Raw genomic sequence first — 22875 nt, 5'->3', positions numbered from 1 at the left:
ACAAGAGGAAATTATCCCAAAAATAATGGAATGTGCGGAAATGAGTAAATTGACATTTGAAATTAGAGAACAAGAAGATGAACAATTTTGTAAGGTTTGGGATTTGTTTTATCAATGGTTAGATAAAAAATCATGGTAATGGAAAATATTAAATATTTTTTTATATTTTAAAAATAATAGAATGATATATACAATACTATAAGGGTTTAGCATTGTTAAACAGATTAGAATGATGTAATGGAATGATGTTATATGCATGAATTCAATGTTTAGAATATTCTATTTAAAATTAAGGAATAATAATTATAGTTGAAGAATTGATATAACAATAAGATATACTTATGTTTATCTATTGACCTATTTGTGGTTTGATATATAATTATAAGTGGTGACCATGGAAAGGACACACAACATTTTGTAACCAAACAACACACATGAAATGGCAGAAGGTTGTATATGTTTATGTTTTTGTCTGTCTTTGTCTGTTTAAAAAATTAAAACAAAACTTTTCAAAAAAAAATCTTTGAAGGGGTGTGTGCGCTTTGCTGGCCAATGAATTTTGTGACAACATGGTTTGAGCAGGTTATGAATCAAATTATTAGAAAATAGCTTCCACCTTCCAAAACCATAGTGATCCAGTGAACTACATAATTTGGGTAAGGATTTGCTATGGCTCATTTTGCCTCAAAAGTTTAAAAATGAATCTTTCCATCTCTATCATGATCTTTACTTGAAAATAAGGTAGTCTGACTTTAAGTGAGATTTATTACCTAGTGATAAGGCTGTTTTATATAGACCTGGTTGAGAGCCCATTTTAACATGTTCATACATTATCTTCTTTCTTTGGAAATTCAACTTCATGTTATAACTTTATATTATTATAAGGGTCTCTCCTCTCCGTTCAAGAAAGTAAACTCTTGAAACAATCAATTTGAAAAGAAATCTTTTATTGAAGGAAGGGGATTGCAGGACAAGCTAATGAATGTACCCAGGCCTCCTCCCCACAAGAATGGCAGCATCACGATAGGGATCTATGGGATCTGACAATTATACAATTTTCCAATATTGTGTAGTTTCTTTTGTTCTGACATGTAGGGTATAAATGAAAGCTATATATAGTATAATGAAACTAGGATATAACCTAAATGAATTAATATCCTGAAAAGGATACAGTCTCTAGGAATCTGGTATAGACTTTGGTATAGATAGGCAAAGAGGTTCCAATATTTGGGACTAGTGGGTACAAGAGCCTGGGTGGTGCAGTGGTTAGAGTGCAGTACTGCAGGCTACTTCTGCTGACTGCCGGCTGCTTGCAATTTGGCAGTTTGAATCTCACCAGGCTCAAGGTTGACTTAGCCTTCCATCCTTCCATGGTGGGTAAAATGAGGACCCAAATTGTTGGGGGCAATATGCTGACTCTGTAAACTACTTAGAGACGGCTGTAAAGCACTGTGAAGCGCTATATAAGTCTTAAGTGCTATTGCTATTGCTATCTAGCATTTGAAAGCTCACCAGTTATTTCAAGAGAATGTAACAATGTATAAAGGAAATGTTTGTGCTGTATTCTTTCCCCTCTAGTCTCTATCTAGGATACTCCCCAATTCAAAAGCCCTTTTCCTGAAAAAGTAACTATAATTTCAAACAAAATTGTTTTACCTGGGGCAACGTGTTATTTTTTTTCCCTAAGAAGATTTATGGAATCTATTTGGTCCAAAGACATTTTGGAAGTAATAACAATGTAGGACATTAACAATGTACTATACAGCATTTATTTTTATGTTATAAATTTAAATGATTTTAAATAAAGCCAACATGGGTTTGTCAAAAACAGATCATGCCAGACTAATCTTATTGCATTCTTTGATAATGTGACAAAATTAGTGGACCAGAGGAATGCCGTCAATATAGTTTACTTGGACTTCAGTAAGGCATTTGATAAGGTAGACCATAACCTACTACTAGTTTAAAGTAGAAGAATGTGGGTTAGACAGCATCACCACCAGATGGATACGTAACTGGCTGACCAACCACACTCAACATGTAGTCCTCAGTGGAATTGCATCTACATGGAGGGAAGTATGCAGTGGAGTACCCCAAGGCTCTGTTTTAGGCCCAGTACTCTTCAACATCTTCATCAATGATTTGGATGAGGGAATAAATGGGGAACTCATCAAATTTGCAGATGACACCAACCTGACAGGAATAGCCAACACTCCAGAAGACAGGCTTAAGATACAGAAGGATCTTGACAAACTTGAACATGGGGTACTATCTAATAAAATGAAATTCAATGGTGAAAAGAGTAAGGTTCTACATTTAGGCAACAAAAACAAACTGCACAGGTACAGTATAGGCGGTACCTTGCTCAATAGTAGTAACTGTGAAAGGGATCTTGGAGTCCTAGTGGACAACCATTTAAATATGAGCCAGCAGTGTGTAGCAGCTGCCAAAAAAGCCAACACAGTTCTAGGCTGCATAAATAGAGGGGTAGAATCAAGATCACGTGAAGTGTTAATACCACTTTACAATGCCTTGGTAAGGTCACACTTGGAATACTGCATTCAGTTCTGGTCGCCACGATGTAGAAAAGATGTGGAGACTCTGGAAAGAGTGCAGAGAACAGCAACAAAGATGATTAGGGGAATGGAGACTAATATGAAGAACGGTTGCAGGAACTGGGTATGTCTAATTTAAGAGAAAGAAGGACTAGGGGAGACATGATAGCAGTGTTCCAATATCTCAGGGGTTGCCACAAAGAAGAGAAAATCAAACTATTCTCCAAGGCACCTGAGGGTAGAACAAGAAGCAATAGGTGGAAACTAATCAAGGAGAGAAGCAACTTAGAACTGAAGAGAAATTTCATGACAGTTAGAACAATTAATCAGTGGAACAGCTTGCCTCCAGAAGTTGTGAATGCCCCAACACTGCAAGTCTTTAAGAAGATGTTGGATAGCCATCTGTCTGAAATGCTATAGGGTTTCCTGCCTAGGCAGGGGGTTGAACTAGAAGACCTCTAAGGTCCCTTCCAACTCTGCTATTGTATTGTATTGTATTGTATAAATAGAATTTCTCAGATTCCAAGTGAAGTGTATCCCAAGATATATCACATGTATGGAGAACATTATGTACTTTCTAATAGCAGTCTGATTACAAATAACTGAAAATAATCAAGCTAATAATCAAATTTTAAAAAGGAAATATCCAGGAAATTATAGGCTGGTTACCTGAACATCAGCTTCCACAATATCAATATATGGTAATAATAATAAAAAAAACCCTGCCTCACCAATCTAGGTTTTTGAAAGTGTCAAAAGGCATCCGGATGACAGTTTATCTTTCAATTTTCAAAAGGTCTTTGACAACATCTTTTCAAGGCACCCAAAGACAATTAGTAGTCAAGAGACAAGAGAAGCTGGCTTCCAGTTTGGGCGTTGTCTGAGAGAGCTGTTTCTTTTTTAGCAGCTCCAGCCCCGGGCCTGCGTTAAGCTGTCTAAACAGCATCCATCAGCTGTTTGACAGATTGATTACCTTTCCTTTGGACAAAGAAGGAGGGGCGAGAAGCTGAGCTTGGGAAGTGCTCTACTAACTTCCCCCAGGAGATAAATCTGGGGTGTGAAAGGTGTGAGCCTCCCTACAACCCAGCGAACTCCGTGCCCGGGATTTTTTCTGCTTTTTTGCAGAACGAAGGCATACGTCCACCCCTTGCTCAACGATTGGTTTATACCTGAATCCAACACAGGCAGACAAATACCGGAAAACTTCCAATCGTATGTATTAACAGACTAACTCCATTTTTCTAAAAATTCCTTCTAATAAATTATGTGGCAGAAAGACAAAGATGACGCCGAAGAGTTTTGTAGGCGGGGTTGTGCTGTGATGTTACAGACTTTCACAGAGCTCAAACTATTATAGAGCTCAAGATCATTTAAAGATCATTAAATCAGCAGTGATTTATTAGCAAACTACAGAGTAATAACTGGAACAAGCGGCTTGCCTGGATTTATTAATTGGGTGCAAGATAAGATTAACTGAGGATGGCTTCTAAGCAAGTTAAACCACCTATCACCTCGAAGAACGCAGGGAATTCACCTGCTCTGACAACTAAATTACAGTCATTGTTGCCTCCTCAACACCCCTCCTGCTGGGGAACCTTTGACTCAAGAAATATTGCAAAAAGTATTAAATGATGCTTTAAAAGATCATGCAGCCGCGATGGAAATTAAAATACAGGAAAATATTTCTGTTGCTTTTAAGGAGATGTCAGAAGAAGTCTTGGGTTTGGTCCAGATCCATAATCAAGAAATTAGATAAGATGTTTTAGATGCTTTTAAATGCTTATCTGGCTACGTATCAGGAATGGAGGATAAACTGAAGATCTTAGTGATTCCAATATTAACTTGGTAATGAAAATGGATGTGGTTCAAGGCAAGGTTGATAATGCAGAAAATGAAATTACAATGTTGCAGTATAGACAGATGAAATTTGCTTTAAGAATAAGGGGCCTTAAAGAGAAAAACCAAGAAAATCTGAAGGAGATTTTCTCAGAAGCTTTTGATCAACTGATGGGACGGCCAGGAGAGGACTTTGACTGGCAAATTGACAAGCTATATCGTGTTAATTCATGGCTTGCCAGACAGAAACAACTTCCAAAGGACATTGTGGTGTACTTTGCCACAAGGGACATGAGGAATTTGATATTACAAGAGTCCTATAAAACCAAGTTGCAAACTGGGGGCCAGGAGGTGATAGTTTTCAAGGAAATACCACCCAAAACGTTGAGATCTAGAAAAGACTATGTCTTCTTAGTGGATGAACTCAAAAACCGTCAGTTACAGTTCAGATGGGAAGCTCCAGCCGGATTAGTGGTCAACTACCTGAGACAAAGATATTGTCTTAACTCAGTACGGAAGGCTAAAGATTTTTACAGCAATATACTGAAGGCTGGACATTTCCCCCCCCCCCCCTCCAGGACCTAGAGAAAGAGAGCAAGAAGGGCAGAACAGACAGCAAGATACCCAAGGATCATTATTGGTGGACCAAGTTCGGATACCTCTGCTGGAACTAGAAGGAGCGAAGGAGCAAAGACAAACCTGTGTGGTCACCAGGTGTATGGAACAAGAGTTAAAGAAGCAACAAGTTTTGCAACAAACTTACGCAACAGCTAAAGAAGCTACAGATTCTAGCTCAGAAGCGGTGGGAGGAGCCAGGCCGAAAGCCAAACTTCAGGATTTCCAGATGGCTCTTAAAAAGCTTCATGGAGCTAAAGATGACAATTACATTCTTAACTTGGAACGTCAATGGCTTAAATTCACCACAGAAAAGGAAGAAAATATACCATTATTTGAAACAATTTAAGAATGATATAATTTGCCTGCAAGAGACACATATTAGAACAATTGACCAGAAATATTTGATGAATGCAAGACTTGGACAACGCTTAGTAGCCTCCGCCTCAGAGAAGAAAAACGGTATAGTTATATACCTAAGAAAGGACATGAAAGCCGAACTAATTGAAGCAGACTCCCAAGGAAGATATATTGCAATAGAACTTGTATTAGAAGGGAAAAAGATACTTTTAATGGGAATATATGCTCCCAATCAACAACAAGACAAATTTTACAAAATGCTCCATACTAAGTTAATACAATGGGACTATAGATCTTGCACATTAATGGATGATTGGAATGAAGTTTTGGACACCAAGAAAGATAAGAAGGGTCTCCTGCAAAACATCCAAACGCGAGCGAAACTACCTAAGTCTTTTGATGGATGATATGGAGCTAAGAGATATCTGGTGAGAAAGAAATGCAAGAGAACAAGACTTTACATTCTTTTCTGACAGACATCAATCTTTTTCCAGGATTGATTTTATATTAACAACAACTGATTTGCTTTCTAGGGTAAAGAAGATGAAGATATGTTCCAGAGCCTTAACAGATCATAACCCGGTTTGGATGGAATTGGAATTTGGGAAAGAATCTAGAAGGTGTTGGAGATTAAATGAAAATTTATTTAGATATGAGAAAAATGTTAATGAATGTAAAAAACTGTTGAGAGAATATTTTGTTTATAACATGAATAAGGATACATCTATGGAAATTGTTTGGGATGCAAGTAAAACGTACATGCGAGGAGTCCTAATAAATTTAAATAAGTTATATAGACGAAGACAGGGGGAAAAAAGAAAGGAACTAGAGGAAGAGATTAGGAAGAAAGAACAGGCGATAAGAAGATTAAAGATGCAATTACACTATTACGAGCGCAATTTAATATGCTGATGTCAGATCAGGTGGCTACTAATTTGTTATATGCAAAACATAATACTTTCTGTAATGCAAATAAACCAGGTAGATGGTTAGCATATTTGACCAGGAAGAAACAAAAATCTCGTAATATACCGAAAATATATTATAAAGGGAAAGAAGTTTATCAACAGGATATGATTAAAAAGGCCTTCCTTGAATTTTTTACAGGATTGTACACAGGTGATAAAATACAAGGCTTAGATATAGATAGATACTTGGACAAAAAAAAATACCAATAGTCAAGGAGGAGCAGAGGGAGATATTGAATCAACCAATAACCTCGGAGGAAATCCTCCAGGTAATTAAACAGTTAAAGGCTGGGAAAGCACTGAGTACAGATGGTTTGACAGCGGTTTATTACAAAAACTTACAATTAGAAATGGTAGAACCCCTTAAGGAATTATTTAATAAAATCCAAGTGGAAGGAAAAGTACTCCACCTTGGAAGACAGCTTTCATATCTTTGATACCTAAAGAAGATCAAGATCTTAGTCAACCAAAAAAATTATAGACCTGTATCACTACTCAATATAGATTATAAAAATTTTACAAAAATATTAGCGAATAGGTTAATGTTGGTTACTCAGCAACTGATTCATAATGATCAAACCGGTTTTATACAAGGGAGACAAATGAGAAGTAATGTAAGACAAATTGTTAATATACTGGAATATTTGGGAAAGAATAACCAAATCCCTGCAGTGCTTATATTTCTAGATGCCGAGAAAGCCTTTGATCGAGTGAATTGGCAATTTTTAATTAAAACAATGCAAAAGATGCAAATAGGAGAGTATTTTCTACAATCAATCAAAGCAATATATCAGGAACAAACAGCGCAAATTATAGTCAATGGAAGTTTAACAGAACCATTTAAAATCGAGAAAGGTACAAGACAGGGTTGCCCCCTATCACCATTATTGTTTATTATAACCTTGGAATTATTGCTGAATAAAATACAGGGGTCAGATGATTTACAGGGAATCAAGATTAGGCATCAAGAATATAGACTACGGGCATTTGTGGATGACTTGGTTATAACTTTAATTCAACCAGGGAAATCTATCAAAGTTTTAATGAATATGATTAATCAATATGGCCAAGTATCTGGGTTTAAAATAAACCTAGGAAAAACAAAAATGCTAGTTAAAAATATGAACACTAATCAAAGGGAAGATTTAGAAAAAATAGCAGGATGTGAAATAGTTAAAAAGGTTAAATATCTAGGAGTTTACATCTCAACGCCAAACGGGAAACTATATAAGAATAATTATGAGCCACTATGACACAGTATATGGGCAGAGATGAAAAATTGGGAAAAACTACAATTATCTATGCTGGGAAGAATAGCAGCAGTGAACATGAATGTCTTGCTTAAGTTCCTATTTCTTTTTCAAATGATACCAATACTTAAAAAAGACGCAAATTTGCTTGAATGGCAGAAGGGTATTAAGAAATTTGTATGGGCAGGGAAAAAGCCGAGAATAAAACTTAAAATAATGCAAGATGTATGTGAGAGAGGAGACTTGAAAATGCCAAATTTAAAACTATACTACGAAGCAGTAGTTTTATCAATAATCAATGACTGGATCAATTCAACAGAGGATAGAATACTTAATATCGAAGGGCATGATTTGGTATACGGTTGGCATGCTTATCTGATATATGACAAGAAGGTGAATAAGAATTTTAAAAGTCATATTTTAAGGAATGCTCTATTGCGTGTCTGGAAAAAATATCAATACAAACTAAACGATAAGATACCTATGTGGGCAATTCCCAGACATGCAAACATAAGTATAGCACAAAAACAGGATGTAACCACATATAGAAAACTTCTTACTATAGAAAGAGGTGCATTACAGTTAAAACCCTTGAATGTACTAAAAGAGGAAAAGGCAATCCAAACATGATTTCAGTATGGACAGTTACAGGCCAGATGGAAAAAAGATCAGAAAATTGGTATTATGCAAAATGAGGACAATCTACTAAAACAAATTAGGGATCAAAGTCAAATGCATATAAAAAGGTTATACAATGTATTAATAGAAATGGATTCTGAAACAGAATTAGTTAAAGAATGTATGACAAAGTGGCACAAAATTTTGAAGAACCAATAATGCTGGATACCTGGGAAAAGATATGGGTAAGAAATGTAAAATTCACGCAAGCCCAAAATCTGAGAGAGAGTTTTTATAAGATGTTTTATAGATGGCATTTAGACCCTAAAAAACTGGCTTGCATGTATCCGAATTTACAACCTAAATGCTGGAGATGTGATTGTGTTGAGTCTACATATTACCATATATAGTGGACTTGTAAAAAAGTTAAAGCATTCTGGATAAAAATATGGTGGATTATGCAAAATATTTTTAAAAAGAGGATAAAGTTTACCCCTCAGTTATTCTTGTTAGGTATAACTACTGTTTGTGCTGTTATAGAGACTAACTTGATTTTGTACTTAACAACGGCAGCAAGACTGTTGGTGGCGCAATACTGGAAGAAGGAAGATTTGCCTACTATTCAAGAATGGACATTAAAAGTAACAAAGTTAGCAGAGATGGCTAAAATATCAGCATATCTTAAGGATCACTCAGATGAGAAATATACAATGGACTGGATAAGATGGATTGACTATATTCAAAATAAATACGGGACTAAGAAATTCCAGATAGTTTATGACTAAAAAAGCAAGGAATGAGATAATGTGTTTAGAGTTACCCTAACAAAAGAGGAGTTAAAGCACAAATGAAAGATGATACTAACTTTCTTTTAGTTTATTGTAGAATATGCTTGTTAAAGATTTATATCCTTTATTTGCTCTGGGAAGCCCGGGGGGGGGGAATGTGGGGGGGTTGGGTTTGGGCGGGAAGGCTGGGGGAGGGGAGGTAAATATTTGTAAACGCTTTTTTAAAATTTTCGATTAAAAAAAATAGATAAGAGAAGCTGTTTGTGGGAAAAGTTGAGCAGTGGTTCAGAACATTGCTCACAGCTCCATTTTAAGCCAACAATTGCCTATCTTCCTTCTGTTCATGTGAGCCATATGAAACACACACCTATAGTAGTGCTTTGTTTGGATATTAAGAATCTAATTCCAGAGCTGCAGTGGGCATATGAATTTTATGTCAAATAATACTGTTTGTCCAAGGATAGATTGCTCAAAGAATGCTTAATTTTGAGAAGAAATGTGCTTAGTTTTGGTTGAAATATTGAAAAGCTACAATTACATTATAAATCTCAAGATCACGGGTGTCAAACTGAAGACCGGCGGGCTGGATCCGGCCCACAGGTTGCTTAGATCTGGTCTGCAGGCCTGCCCTGGAAACAGCGAAGGACCAATCCATGGTACCGCTGCCAGTGAAAACGAAACCAGGGTAGGCTGCATGTGGCCTCTACGAGTTCTGTTTTTGCTGGCAGAGGGCTGCAGGAATCCATTGCGGCCAAAAACACAGCCTGGGTGGGCCATGCACATACTCCCGGAACTCCATTTTAGCTGGCAGAGGGCTGTAGGAGGCTGTCGCGGCCAGAAACATAGCCTTAATGAGTGACATCCAGCTGGCCATGCCCCCCAGCCCCCCTGAGGTCAAACACAACCCTCATGTGACCCTCAATGAAACTGAGTTTGACACCCCGGTTCAAACTATAGCTGCATTTGTATTAAAAATCTCTGCAAAACAAGAATTTAGTTTAAAATGTATAACATTAAATTTCACTTTCAAATTGTTTGCTGTTTTGTTTTTTTTGTTTTTTAGGACTTAAGCAGTCCTTCTTTGAGTGATCATTCAGCTGGGGATCCAGGACCAGAAAATCAATTTTCTAATGAAGATTGGGAGCAAGAAGCAGTAAGGCTTTATGATTGGGCCAGAGCACTCCGAACTGAAGATATTTGGGAAGATTAATCAGAGTTAAATGTATTTTTTGTTCATGTCTCCACCATTTCTATCATATAGTTGCAACAACAGTTGAAATTGTTTTCCCCCATGTAGTTTTGTTTGCTCTTTTTGCAGACATAGCCATAGAAGATGAATATACACAATTCTCTGGCTTCAGGAAATTCCTAACAAAACGAGTTACTGTTGATAGAAAGATGTGATGTTATGTGAGAAGAATAAAGTAATGTTGCCAATGTGCATCTGTTGCTAGTAATACTTGAGGCATCTAGATGGAAAATAATAGGAAGAGGTTGATAAATACTAAAGGTAACTAAAGAGATGCTTCCCAATATGCATTAATATAAAGGAAACACGTGAAGATTTACACAGCTGCTTCAAAAGTTCTTTTCAATTGTTTCTGTATACCTGCACAATCACTCTTCCATTCAGTCTACCAGGAAAACATTGAGTTTTCATGCTTATCTATTTTTTAAAATCAAATTTGTATGACTGCCCATCACACCAAAGGCAAGACTGACAATACACTCCAGATAAACTTATCATCTGAGGTAACTGTGAGCAGCTTTCAAAACAGCCGCATCAACCTTGCAAAGACTGTCACTAGTTTTATGCTTTGAAGAAAGGTTAATTTCTTCAATCAATAAGGGTGCTATAAAAATTTAGTAAAATTGGCTGTTACACATTTATGAACCATTCTTTTAAATGCTTTACATAGCCACAATAGTTTTAGCATATTAATGGACATCAGACAAAGCTAAGTACTTTAAAATATTGCTTTCAAAGAAAAAAGTATAGCTTCTTTACTTTTCCCATCAAAGTTATTAAGGCTCTAAAGTATTTAAATTTCATAACATTGTTAAAATTTACAACTGGTCCCAATTGTTCTATTTGCATTTTGGCTCAGCTGAGTACTTTCACAAGTATGCTAATACATATGACTTTAAGAATGTGAAGCAGACTTAATAATTGAAAAGGAACAAAAAATGGAAAAAACTAGCGAAAATTAAAAATATTTTATTTACATTCTTATTTATATACAATTTTTACACCTTGCTTAAAAACAGAACAGCATATATGCATGTCTGAACATAATGCATTCACAGGATGAGTTGGAATAACATTTACAAAGAAGTAGAAAGAAATGTTTTTAAGAATATTAAAAAATTGCAGTTTCACAACTGCTTCAGGTAAATTATTAGAACTGCACAGTGCATATTTGAATAAAGTATTCCAATTTATTTTAGCACAATTCAAAGGTAACTCAAATTGACATGCAAACATTTTATTAGATATGTTGAAAAGCAGCATTGGATTATGCATAACCATCCTGCAACAGCAACTTATCCAACTATTGTTACTAACATATTCTCAGAATTTGGCATAGTATTTGAAGTTCTATTTATAAAACTTACATATGAAATTTAATCCTAATTAAGACTTATTAATTTAATACAGAATGACTGGTCCTGATTTTTATTCAAATGTATGTCGCTGTCCCCTTTCCCCCCAAAGTTGAATAAATCCTGTAATAATATGGTATCATAAAATTGAGAGAAATCATTTTCTAGTTATGGAACTTTAAACAAGTTTTGTTTTCAGGTATTGGGCCTTGTTTCCTTTTCTACTGATAGTAACAGATATATTCTTGAATTATGTATAAATATTCTTGCTTTAGAAATGGAATTTTATTCTTTAATTCAATTTCTTCAGAATATCAGTATTTTATGTGATAAGAAAATTCAGAATTTTCACTCAGCCACTTTATGATATCAATAAAAAATGAGCAGTGATGAGATTAGCCTAGTGGTTGTTATGGTTTTGCATGTGACAACCTTTCTTCTAGTACTAACTTAGTATAAGAAATGGACAATACAAATCATGCTTTAAGTTTTTATTTGGTGTCTGATTTTTTTTTCATATGGTAGCCTTCTCTTTTAGTTGTACTACTTTTTTCCACTAAAATAGTATAGAAAATAGTATTCTCATAAGTTATATGAACATGGAGATGTCTTAAAATAAAATGTAAGAATAGGCTTTCTAGAGTAATTTATTTAAAAAAAATAATTTATAAAGCACATGTAAACATTCATTAATGCAAGAGACTAGAGTTTTTGGAGAGACATTTCTTCTTAAGAATAAAGTTTTTTTTCTTAACACCACCAAGTGTTTATACAGATTCCCAAGCGAAATGAACAGGCCTTAGTGTAGTGCATTATGTCTAAAATCCTCTAAAACGTTCATGTGTCCTTCCTCTTCCATTTTGGCACTAGTTGGCATTTTAATTATCAATGAGATGAAATGGTTTAAACTAAACAGTGAGCTTTTTAGGAAAGCATGGATCAACAATTTGGGAACTGTCCAAAGTTCAGTGTAAGTTGAGTAAGCTATATTTTAAATACACTTAAATTATAGTTGTGACAAATATTCCTACATTCTTTTCTCTTATAAACTTAAGCTACCTTCATATGCATAGGAATGTCAAGAAAGTACAATTCAGAAGAGTATTGTGAACCACAGGAAGATACATAATAGGTTAGAAATCATCTGACATTTATAAGATGAAGAATATTTGCTTTTTAATCAAAGAAACAAAATCAAAATTCACATTAAGATAGCTAAATTGCGTTTTTATGCAACAGCAAGATTGAAAAACTCGGGTCTCACATCTTAAGAAGGCTAACTTTAAGTATTGGTTCAGTAACTCATTTGAGCTAACTTTCCATCAAGTATATAAACAACCAGACTTTTGTATTACAATGGAAGAGAAATTAAAAAAGCACAAGCACCATTGTCCCATTACATTTAATGTGCCTTTTCAGATAACTTACTATAATTGAGAAAGCAATTCATAATGTAACAGAGCTGGGGTCTATATGTGTGCAGTGGTTAGAATGCAGTACTGCAGGCTATTTCTGCTGCAATTTGGCAGTTCAAATCTCACCAAGCTCAAGGTTGAATCAGCCTCCCATCCTTCCGAGGTTAGTAAAATGAGGACCCAGATTGTTGGGGGCAATATGCTGACTCTGTAAACCACTTAGAGACGACTGTAAAGCACTGTGTAGTGGTATATATAAGTGCTATTGCTATATCTATTAATATATTTCATAATTTTACTATTGTCTCAGTGGTAAATTATTTTTTAAAACTCTTCTATATGATACCCAGGATGATTTAGGTATTGATCAGACTACATAGCATATAAACTTGGCTGTGGAGGATTCTGTTTTAAAAGCACTCCTAGAGTAAAATTGCCTTTAATTTATCAACATTTATCAATATGTGTCTGTCTGCATGGATAGACACATATTGATACACTTTATTAAAAAAAAACATTTTCTACATTAGTAGTGAAGACCTTGGCCTTAAAAGCCCTTTGAGATACAATTGCAAGGGGACTGTCAAATTCTCCCAAAGGTGTTTTTTTTTCCCCCAAGAGGCAATTGGACAAGTATTGAAAAAAGCACCTTTGAGACAACCATGACCTGAATGACTGGGAATCTCTATAAACGGGTCTATCAAATTAACTTTACAAGAGATTAAAGCTATCAATATTCAAATATTACTTGAAAGCCAGGCAGGTAAACCATTGCTTAAACCTAAGCTAATGATTCCCCCCAAGTTAGATGTAAACAAAAACTCTCATTCTCTATAGCCAGAAGTTTTTGATCTCATAACAACCATAGTGAAGCAGCAATACTAAGTGTTTAATAATTAACATTATACAAAAATGGCTCTTTAACGTACTTGGAAAAAATTCACTTCCATTTTTATCTGACCTTATCCTATCACAAACACTTCTAGAATTAGTTAATTTTAGTCTAATGAATAGGCTAAATAGAAGTAAATTTTATGGTGAGCAAAAATTCAAGTTACTGAAAAACTCTATACTTATTTTGAGAGATTATGTTCCTGTGGCAACACAAGTTCTTAAAATGGGATGTGAGAAGTTATAAGTCACATTTTGAAACATGCTGTGAATTAAGCTCATTTACAATTTCCTGTTTATATATTATATTTTATATACTAATATAAAAATGGATAGGTCTATAGGAAAATAGGAGAAATAATGGATGAATGTGTATATATAAACATTAGTATGCTGCTTTTATTTTATGAATAAAAGATCAGAATTCTTTTATTCATTCAGGAACTACTGCCAGTATATACCAACTGATATGCCTTCAAAACTGAATCCCAGCAGGGTAGTTTGTCTTAAAACAGAACAAAATAATTTTTTCTGCTATATTTTCCCTAGCAAATACATTCTCTTATCTTATTATGTTGTCAGTTACAGAATTAAGCTTTGGTTGCATCTTAATAAGGTTAATAACTGTCCAATGTGTACATTAAAAGTAGTAAACATAAGTTACACAAACAAGAGGATCACTTTTGATTTAACATGCATTTGATTTTGTGTAGTATGATGCTTTTTTCAGAAACATATGCAATTTATGAACATTCAAATTTGTCTGTGTGCAAGTAACTAATGAGAAAATTTGGCCTACCATTTTTAATAACATCTCAGTAAACATAGCATATTATTACAGGGGTAATTTATACTTTTGATCTTTGAGATAATCACAAAGTAATATTGCCCCATTAATTTAGCTTTCAGAGAGAAAAGCTTGGAAAGAACAATTATATATTTGCTTCAGTCAAGTATGTTGCTGTTTAACAACAAAAATTGGGAACTTATCACATGCATAAATTCCAAGAATATAGCATGTTGTTATATAGAGGTTCCCAAAATGCTAAAATAAAATTGTGCAGCTTATATCTTTATGTTTTACATGGGCATTGAATCTCATGAAACCATTTCAGCAGTCTGCCTAGAGTCAACAAGTTTCAAATTGTCAGCTATTATTTTTCACATTTCCAAATTACTTTAAAGAGATAATGAAAGTTCAGTGTCAATTCAAAGTTCTATTCAGATTGAGGGATATCACTCATTTTCAGACATGTGTCCACATATTTAGAGAGTGCTTTTAACAACATCTTATTGTCCAGAGGTGGGAACTCCAAATTTTGCCAACTGGCCTTGCTGACTGAGGTTGGGTTCAACAAAATTTCAAGGGATACAGGATCCTTCCGCTGCCAGCCACCCTATTCAGAAATAGAGAAGCCAGTAATATTTTTAAGTTTGCTGAAATAATGCTGAGTCAGTCAAATCTCTGTTTTTAAGTACAACAGCTTAATCAGTGCAAGGAAATGGTTTTGCCAATAGCTGATAATACCTGGAGAAAATTATCTGCTCATAAAGAACAGACTTTATGCTTATTATACACATTTATGTTAGGTATTTCAGGGCAAAGCATTAAGAAGATAAAATTACACACACTTTCTTCCTTATTTGCATTAAAAGGAGTTCAAATATTACTCCATCAGTCAACATGTACATTAATGAGAATGACGTTTTCAATTATCCAATGAATGTATATATGAAAGGATACCATCACAGCTAAAATTCTGCAGATATGGCTGATATCTGTGTATTAGTAAAAATAGATTTTTAGCTGCACATAAAAATATGCATTTTGACCTTACTTTATACATACATTTTATTCACAAACAATTAAAACAAAGGCAGTCTAGAATTTTCATTAAAAAACTTAAATTACTTTTAGAAACTTATTTTTCTGTAAGACTAATATGAACTATTGCATGAAATTAAGGAAAATCATATAAAAATAGAAAACTATTTTAAATTGTGACCAATATCAATAGATGATGTGTCAAATTTGTTCAGGGGGCATAAAAGTGAAAAAGAAGTATTGAAAAAACAAATAATGTACTTAAAACAAAAGGCCCATTGCACTGCTATATTAGAAGAAAATCTGTTCTATTAAGAATGTCCAAATTTTCATCTGTTTAAAGAATTAAAATCCACAATACATTTGCTTTTAAACCACCTTTCAAAAAGAGTATGTTCCACCACTTTTTGAACCACAATTTTTTGTTTACAGAGACATGTGTTTGTGTGCATCTGTTATGGTTTTACAAGAAATAAAATGGAAGAACATCTTTTATTTTTTCTTCTCTGACCATATAATATGTAAAAAAATTAATTATTATGAAACTGCAGTTATTCTTAATAAACTTTGTAAATACATTCCTGTATTAAGATGTATATTACACAAATCAATGACATTTAATTTGCTTTATTTCTCTCTACTTTACTCTGCTTTTCTCATGGATACTTTCTTCTTGAGTATTTTAACTACAACGTCTAACATGTTCTAGCACATATTCGGGAAAATGTAGGCTACAAACTTGTAAACCATCCAGTTTGCAGGGCATTCTTGGGTATTCATCTTCTTTCCATTTATTATCTTCAGGATCAAAAGTAAGAATTGAATCACTGTAGTGACCATTGTAACAAAGGCCTCCAAGAACCATTATTTGCTTGTCCAGAACAGCCACACCATGGCCACTTCTCCCAATTGGCATAGAAGCCAAAATTGTCCATTGATCAGTATCTGGATCGTAAACCTCTGTAGAAGGGCAGCCTTGAGATTCAAACGAGGCTCTCAGGATTACACAGACACCTCCAAAAACATAAAGCTTGCCGTTATAGGAAAGCATTTTGTGAAAACATCTTGCATAATTCATTTTGCATTTGTTTTCCCAACAATTAGTCACCACTTGAGTCCTCCTTGTTCGCTGCTCCACAGTTCCTTCTTTACTGGGATCAAATACACATACCTGCTTGGACGTAGAAGACGATGTTATTCCACCAGTGATGTACAATTTGCTGCCAAGAACAGTTCCTTCATGTCCATATTTATTGACTGGATAAGGATCTACAAATTCCCACTTATCTTCTGTAATATCATATCGTTCAGTTGAATAAAATGTTTCATCTCTTGTTCTTCCAGCTACTGCATAGATGTATCTTCCAATAACACCAACAGCAAATTCTGACCGTGGCACAGACATATCTGCCATTCGCAACCAAGAGTTTTGCCTTGGATCATATCGGAACACCTTGGAGGAAGCATGAAATTCACCATCGGGCCCCAACTCTTCCCCACCCAATAAGAACACAAAGTTATTAACAATAGCAAGGCAATCTGGTCTCAAAGGTACTTGTGGGCCTTCTAACTCCCACCAGACCCTTGGCTTGTGCAGGAGGAGTATTTTGCTATTTACCATGCTGTGTCCTATCATTCCTCTAAATACTGCAGTCTGGGGTTTGGCAGAACGAATGCGATTTGATTTAATTTCCATCAAAGGTTGTTGATGCACACTATGGAAGTAATTCATAGCCTGTTCCACTTCATGCCGCAATTGTCTGGAATAACGATAAAATTCTGAAGTTTTCACCTAAGGATAGAGCAAAATATATATATATATTTATTTTCAAGATACATCTACCCTCTGAAACTAAGCAGATTCTAGGTATTCTAGCTTACAGAATTTATCACATAACATGCAATTTAAGTCAATATAATTTAAATAGTAGTCCAATCTCAAATTAATACTAAAAATAATGTTCAATTTACCAAATATACACTTGCTAGTTATAATTATACCCCAGGACTTAAGAACGGTCATATTTCCACTTGCATCTAGAAGCCAATGAGTGTGAGGGCTATCCTTACATCAGAGTATTTCAAAGTAGGCAGAGCTACAAAGAATACCTCATACTGGGATCCTTCCTATCATAATACCTGCCCCATTTGAGAAAAGGCCAGCAACTGTTAGGGAGAGGTGGTCCTATGTAGGCTCCAAACTATATATGACTTTATATGTAGCATGAAAATCTTATAGAAAAATGGTTCAGAAATAAGTTGGCTAATTTCCTGAATTAAGGGAAACCAGGGAACAAATACTTCAAATACTAGCTAAAATAATAACCCAGAAGAGCTTTTAAGTAATCTAATCAATCAGTATCACTTCTACTTTGCTGCTCTTCAACAAAATTACTCAGAATTGTACAATTCAGGTGGTTATAGGCCACACTGAACTTTTTTCTCATTTTCAGTATGACAGATCCCAACACTGTTTTTTAAGGAATATTTTAAAGTAACATTTTTAGATTGGCCTTCTTCATAATTATCTCCTTTTACCATTGATATCATTATATACAATACTTTCAATAAATAAGAAAGTCCCTTTTTCCATTTTTAATAGCTATTTGTCCAAGGCCATAAAAATATACAACAGAAGAAACTAATTAAAGTATCTAGTCCTTTGAACGTGCCTTTCAGATTCTAATTCAGGAGTTATCAGGCCCTAAACTAAAATACAAAAAATACCTTATCAGCTAAATGCAAACTTATATTTGACTAGTTCACTTATGCAGTTCAACATAATAACATAGCATCACCAATAATGAATTCTTAATACTAATACTGAATTCCACAAAGCTCTATTTTTTATAGAATATTAATGTTTAGTCTAATATTAAGCAGGTTCTCCAATTACATTATATTACATTAACTCAACAACATAGTTACTGATTAGGACCCTGCAAAATTCAGGCAGTCTTCATTCGATGACCACTTGGTCAATGGCCATCTGAAATTACAAAGGTACTGAATGTGATTTACAACTGTTCCTCACAGTTGTGGTTGTCACAGCATCGCTTTTTTCATGTGATTATAGGTGTCTTGTAATTACATTGAATCATCCCATGGTTTCATGATAGCCATTTGTGATCTTCGGTTTCCATCAATGGGAAGCCAAATAACAATCACATGACTATAAGATGGAATTCACCTAACAATGGCAACTGGAACTACCACAACTGCTGTTATAAGTCAGCAGAGTCATATGATATCGACTTATGACCATGTCCACTTAGTGACAGAGTTGCAATGTCCCAATTAATATAGTTAAATAAGGACTATCTGTATTTTTAATTTTTTTAAAATTTAATTTTTCTTTATATAAAAAATAGGAGAAAGTCTTCATTTACTAGCAATTACATGAATGAGAATTATGTACTCTCATTTTCAACTTTCATGAATTAGTTTTTAATACAACACACCTTTCTTAGTGCAAGAGTGCTTCTCTACCTCGTATCTTCTTACTTAACAACATATCGAGACCACCAACCTAGAAATGTATTTTAGTTGGTAAGGTTTTTTTTTTGTAAATTACATTAAATAAAAGAGATTTTGAAATAAACATCTACTTGATATTCATGGCTACTTAATTTCAAAAGGTACTGTTACAAGGAAAGCTTAGTTTTAACACTTATGTTTCTAAACATCCATATTTAAGATAGCCTCAAAAATAAGGGGTTAAGTTACATCCCTATTGGTTTTCACCATGAAAATGATTATTTACCAATTAATGAACTTAGTTTCATAAATTATTTATATCAAAGTTTGAATCATTATAATAAAGTGATTAGTTACAACATGGGTCTTGCTATAACAGGCTACCTGTTATCTTCATAAAACATGAACTCTGAACACAGAAGCAAATGAATAATCAATTAATGTAATAAGTCTTTAAAACAGTTTTGTTTGTCCATATCAAGTTCCTTTCTTTAACAGTACTCATTTCATAAAGAGGAAACATTTCCTTCTTCTATATTTTGCCAATGAAGGCTCTGGAACTTTTAATTTGTCATTATTTGTTTAAGAATTCTATATTGTCATTCTAGGTCTAAATGCTACCAGCTATTAGCTTGAGCATTATCACCTTATTCCTCTTCTTTACCACCCCACTCACAACATGCATATGAAGATACCTTTTACTTAACAAATTAGGATAAAAGAGATGGTGCTAGAGCAAAGCATTTTGAAAAGAAATGGGCATAGTCCCTGGACAAAAAGTTATTACAGGTAGTCCTTGCATAATTATGGTAATTGGGACCCACAATTCTATTGTTAACAGTGGTGGGTTGCAGGCGTTATGCCCCGGTACGGGCGTACCGGTGCCTGCCACGAGCACCAGGTAACATTCTGGTATGGTGCTCCGGAAGGCCCACCCACCCGCCCTCGTTCCTTACCTGTATTTGAATGAAATGGGCCATCTGCACACACACGTGCAGTGTATGGCACCTGCGCGATGCTCCGCCAAGCAGCTGGAGAGTCGCGGAGTGCCGCAGGACGTAAGGATGCAGCTGCGCGCTGCGCTTATTCATGTGGTGGCTGCTGGGTCCCATTGCACTGTACCGGTTGCAATGGGATCTGGAACCCACCACTTTGTTAAGTAATGTAGTTCTTAAACAAAACTTTATGGGTCCTTTACAGGGTTATCAACTCACTTCCACCATAGTCATTAAGCAAATTACATGCTTTAACTGAGATATCATGTGATTGAGACTTGCAATTTTATTGCCAAATTCTCTATTTTGTTTGTTAGAAGCCAAATGTGTATAGATGACAATCATGTAATTGTAGTATGCTGTGACAGTTGTAAACACTTGCTAGTAATGAAGTGCCTGAATCTCAATCATGTGACTTCAGGGATCCTGCAAAGGTTGTAAGTGTAAGGACCAATCATATAATTAACGTTTCAGCACTGTCATAATCTTGAATATTAACTAAACAGGGCAAACACTAAATGAGGACTACTTGCACAAATGAGACTAAGTATACACTGCAGATAGGAGATGAAGGACAACAATATGGATACAAATGAATGCACTAAGAAAAAAAATAAAACAGGATACAAAAAGATGCAACAGATATAAATACAGTATCTAAAATTGAATGATGCAATTAGCAAATATCATATAATGGAAAACAAATTAAAGTTCAGCTCTTTAAAGAATTCAAATATTTGTAACCAATGATTACAATACACAGCAACGATAATATTTATTTTTAAATATATTTTTACACTCAACATTATAGTTAAATGTTGGAAAATATATTTGTAATACTATCGGTTACAGCTTGATTTCTTAGGATGTAATTATTTCATTTTTACCTCAAAATATATAATCTAAGAGAAGTTGTGTGTATGTGTGTTTTCTTCACATATAAACACATAAAAATACAGTAATAAAGACTCCCTTTGCTTTAAAATGTGCTTTTAATGTCAACTACATCAATTAAGAACTCATACCTTTATCAAAATATACATGAATTTTAGTATTACGTATTTTAACAGACACAATTAGTTATAGATATTAAAACAGGGCAATTGACACATCTTTATATTATTATAGTTCTCTATTATAGTTCACAGTACACTGTTATAGTTCAAATAACTTCAATTTTACAAATCATATTTGTGTATTAGTGGCAGCTGAATAGTAAGTACAGCTTGTCCTCGACTTATGACAACTGAGCCAAAATTTTTCTGTTGATATGCGAGACATGTTAAATGAATTTTGCTCTAGTTCACAACCTTTCTTGTCATATTGTTAAGTGAATCACTATAGTTAAGTTACTAATACTGCTCTTAATCTGGCTTCCCCATTGACTTTGCTTATCAGAAGTTTGCAAAAGGTGATCACATGACCCCAGGACAATGCATCCATCATAAATTTGAGTCAGTTGTCAAGCGTTTGAATTTTGACTGCATGACCATGGGGATGCTGCAACGATCATGTGAAAAATGATCATGTCACTTTTTTTTAGTGCTGTCATAGCTTCAAATAGTCAGTAAACGAACTATTGTAAGTCAAAGATTATCTATATAGAATTTATATTTGATTACATGATAATTTAGAAGTTCTCTGTATTAATTAAAACTGTAAAATAACTATGCATTGATAGAAGATATATTTAAGAAGAGTTTGCTTTAATAAAACCTATTACCGGAATATGGAAGCTTACAGCTCTTTAGATATGCTAGTTTATAAACTCCAGCAGCTCTTCCAAAAGTTCAGGTATGTTAATACTTCTGAAATCATAGGCCAGCAATATCTTAAAAGTCATGATTTCTCCACATACATCAATATGTGGTAAAACTGTCATTCTCTTAACTTTTAAATGGTGAAATGGTGCATCATAAGACAATAATTTTTGAACCAAGGTACCTCAAACAGACTGATTTACAGAATATGTCCAAAATCAAGGAGCCATAACTTCAGTGGACTTGAAATAGACTGTTGGTCCTACCTGAATGGTTGTTTTCTGTGTACTGTGGGAGAATCCAAGCATAGGTTAACTTCTGTCCGACTGCTTAGAGAAGAAAGCTTTGGACACGCCTTCTCTGTCAGACTATCTCCAGTTTTTTCGATGAAGGCCATTCATTATGAAGATGCTGGTCACACCCTGACACTGGACCAAAGTCAAACAGGGCGGGTTGGATTCTCCTGCAGTGCACAGAGAGCAACCGTTCAGGTAGGACCAATGGTCTTTCTCCTGTGCACTGCTTGGAGAATCCAAGCATGGGATATACCCAGGTTTAGAACGTCACGGGCAGGAAACTGACTGGTCCAGGGGCTGCTGCAAAGAATGCACCCTCTGTAGGATCCACCGACCAAAAGATGCTTCCACCAAGGTAAATAAATCCAGCTTGTAGTTCCTGATAAATGGCGATGGCGAAGCCCAGGTAGTTGCTCTACAAATTTCTTCGACAGAGACCTAACTGGCCCAAGCTGCTGCTGTAGCTGTGCTGTGAGTTGAATGAGCTGTGATATGTCTCGGAACCCGACGGGCTTGGTGCTTATAAGCCATCGCTATGCAAGCCCTCAGCCAGTGCCCGATGGTAGAGGGGAACACCTTTTTCCCCATGGAGGCTGGCTGGAAGGAAATGAAGAGCTATTCC

At 35.0% G+C, this 22875-nt stretch overlaps 2 protein-coding genes across 10 annotated transcripts in view; one reads left to right on the top strand and one right to left on the bottom strand.

Moving 5' to 3' along the window:
- The window catches only part of C11HXorf58 (chromosome 11 CXorf58 homolog), a 78516-nt gene extending 65570 nt beyond the window's left edge, over positions 1–12946 (top strand). Inside the window, exon 8 of the mRNA XM_032226078.1 lies at positions 10054–12946. Within this exon, the coding sequence (XP_032081969.1) occupies positions 10054–10200 (147 nt within the window). The 3' untranslated portion in view covers positions 10201–12946. The remainder of the gene's footprint in view (positions 1–10053) is intronic.
- A 277-nt stretch (positions 12947–13223) lies between these two features.
- KLHL15 (kelch like family member 15) overlaps positions 13224–22875 on the bottom strand; it is a 54369-nt gene continuing 44717 nt past the window's right edge. For 8 of the 9 annotated variants that reach the window (XM_032226465.1, XM_032226463.1, XM_032226464.1 and 5 more), the window contains one exon: positions 15501–17517. In XM_032226465.1, the coding sequence (XP_032082356.1) occupies positions 16408–17517 (1110 nt within the window). In that variant the 3' untranslated portion in view covers positions 15501–16407. Of the gene's footprint in view, positions 15298–15500; positions 17518–22875 lie in introns of those variants that run through there. The other variant, XM_032226471.1, reaches the window with a different exon arrangement.

The sequence above is a fragment of the Thamnophis elegans genome, chromosome 11 (assembly GCF_009769535.1).
Source record: "Thamnophis elegans isolate rThaEle1 chromosome 11, rThaEle1.pri, whole genome shotgun sequence".
Classification (NCBI taxonomy): domain Eukaryota; kingdom Metazoa; phylum Chordata; class Lepidosauria; order Squamata; family Colubridae; genus Thamnophis; species Thamnophis elegans.
This window is presented reverse-complemented; position numbering and strand designations above follow the sequence as displayed.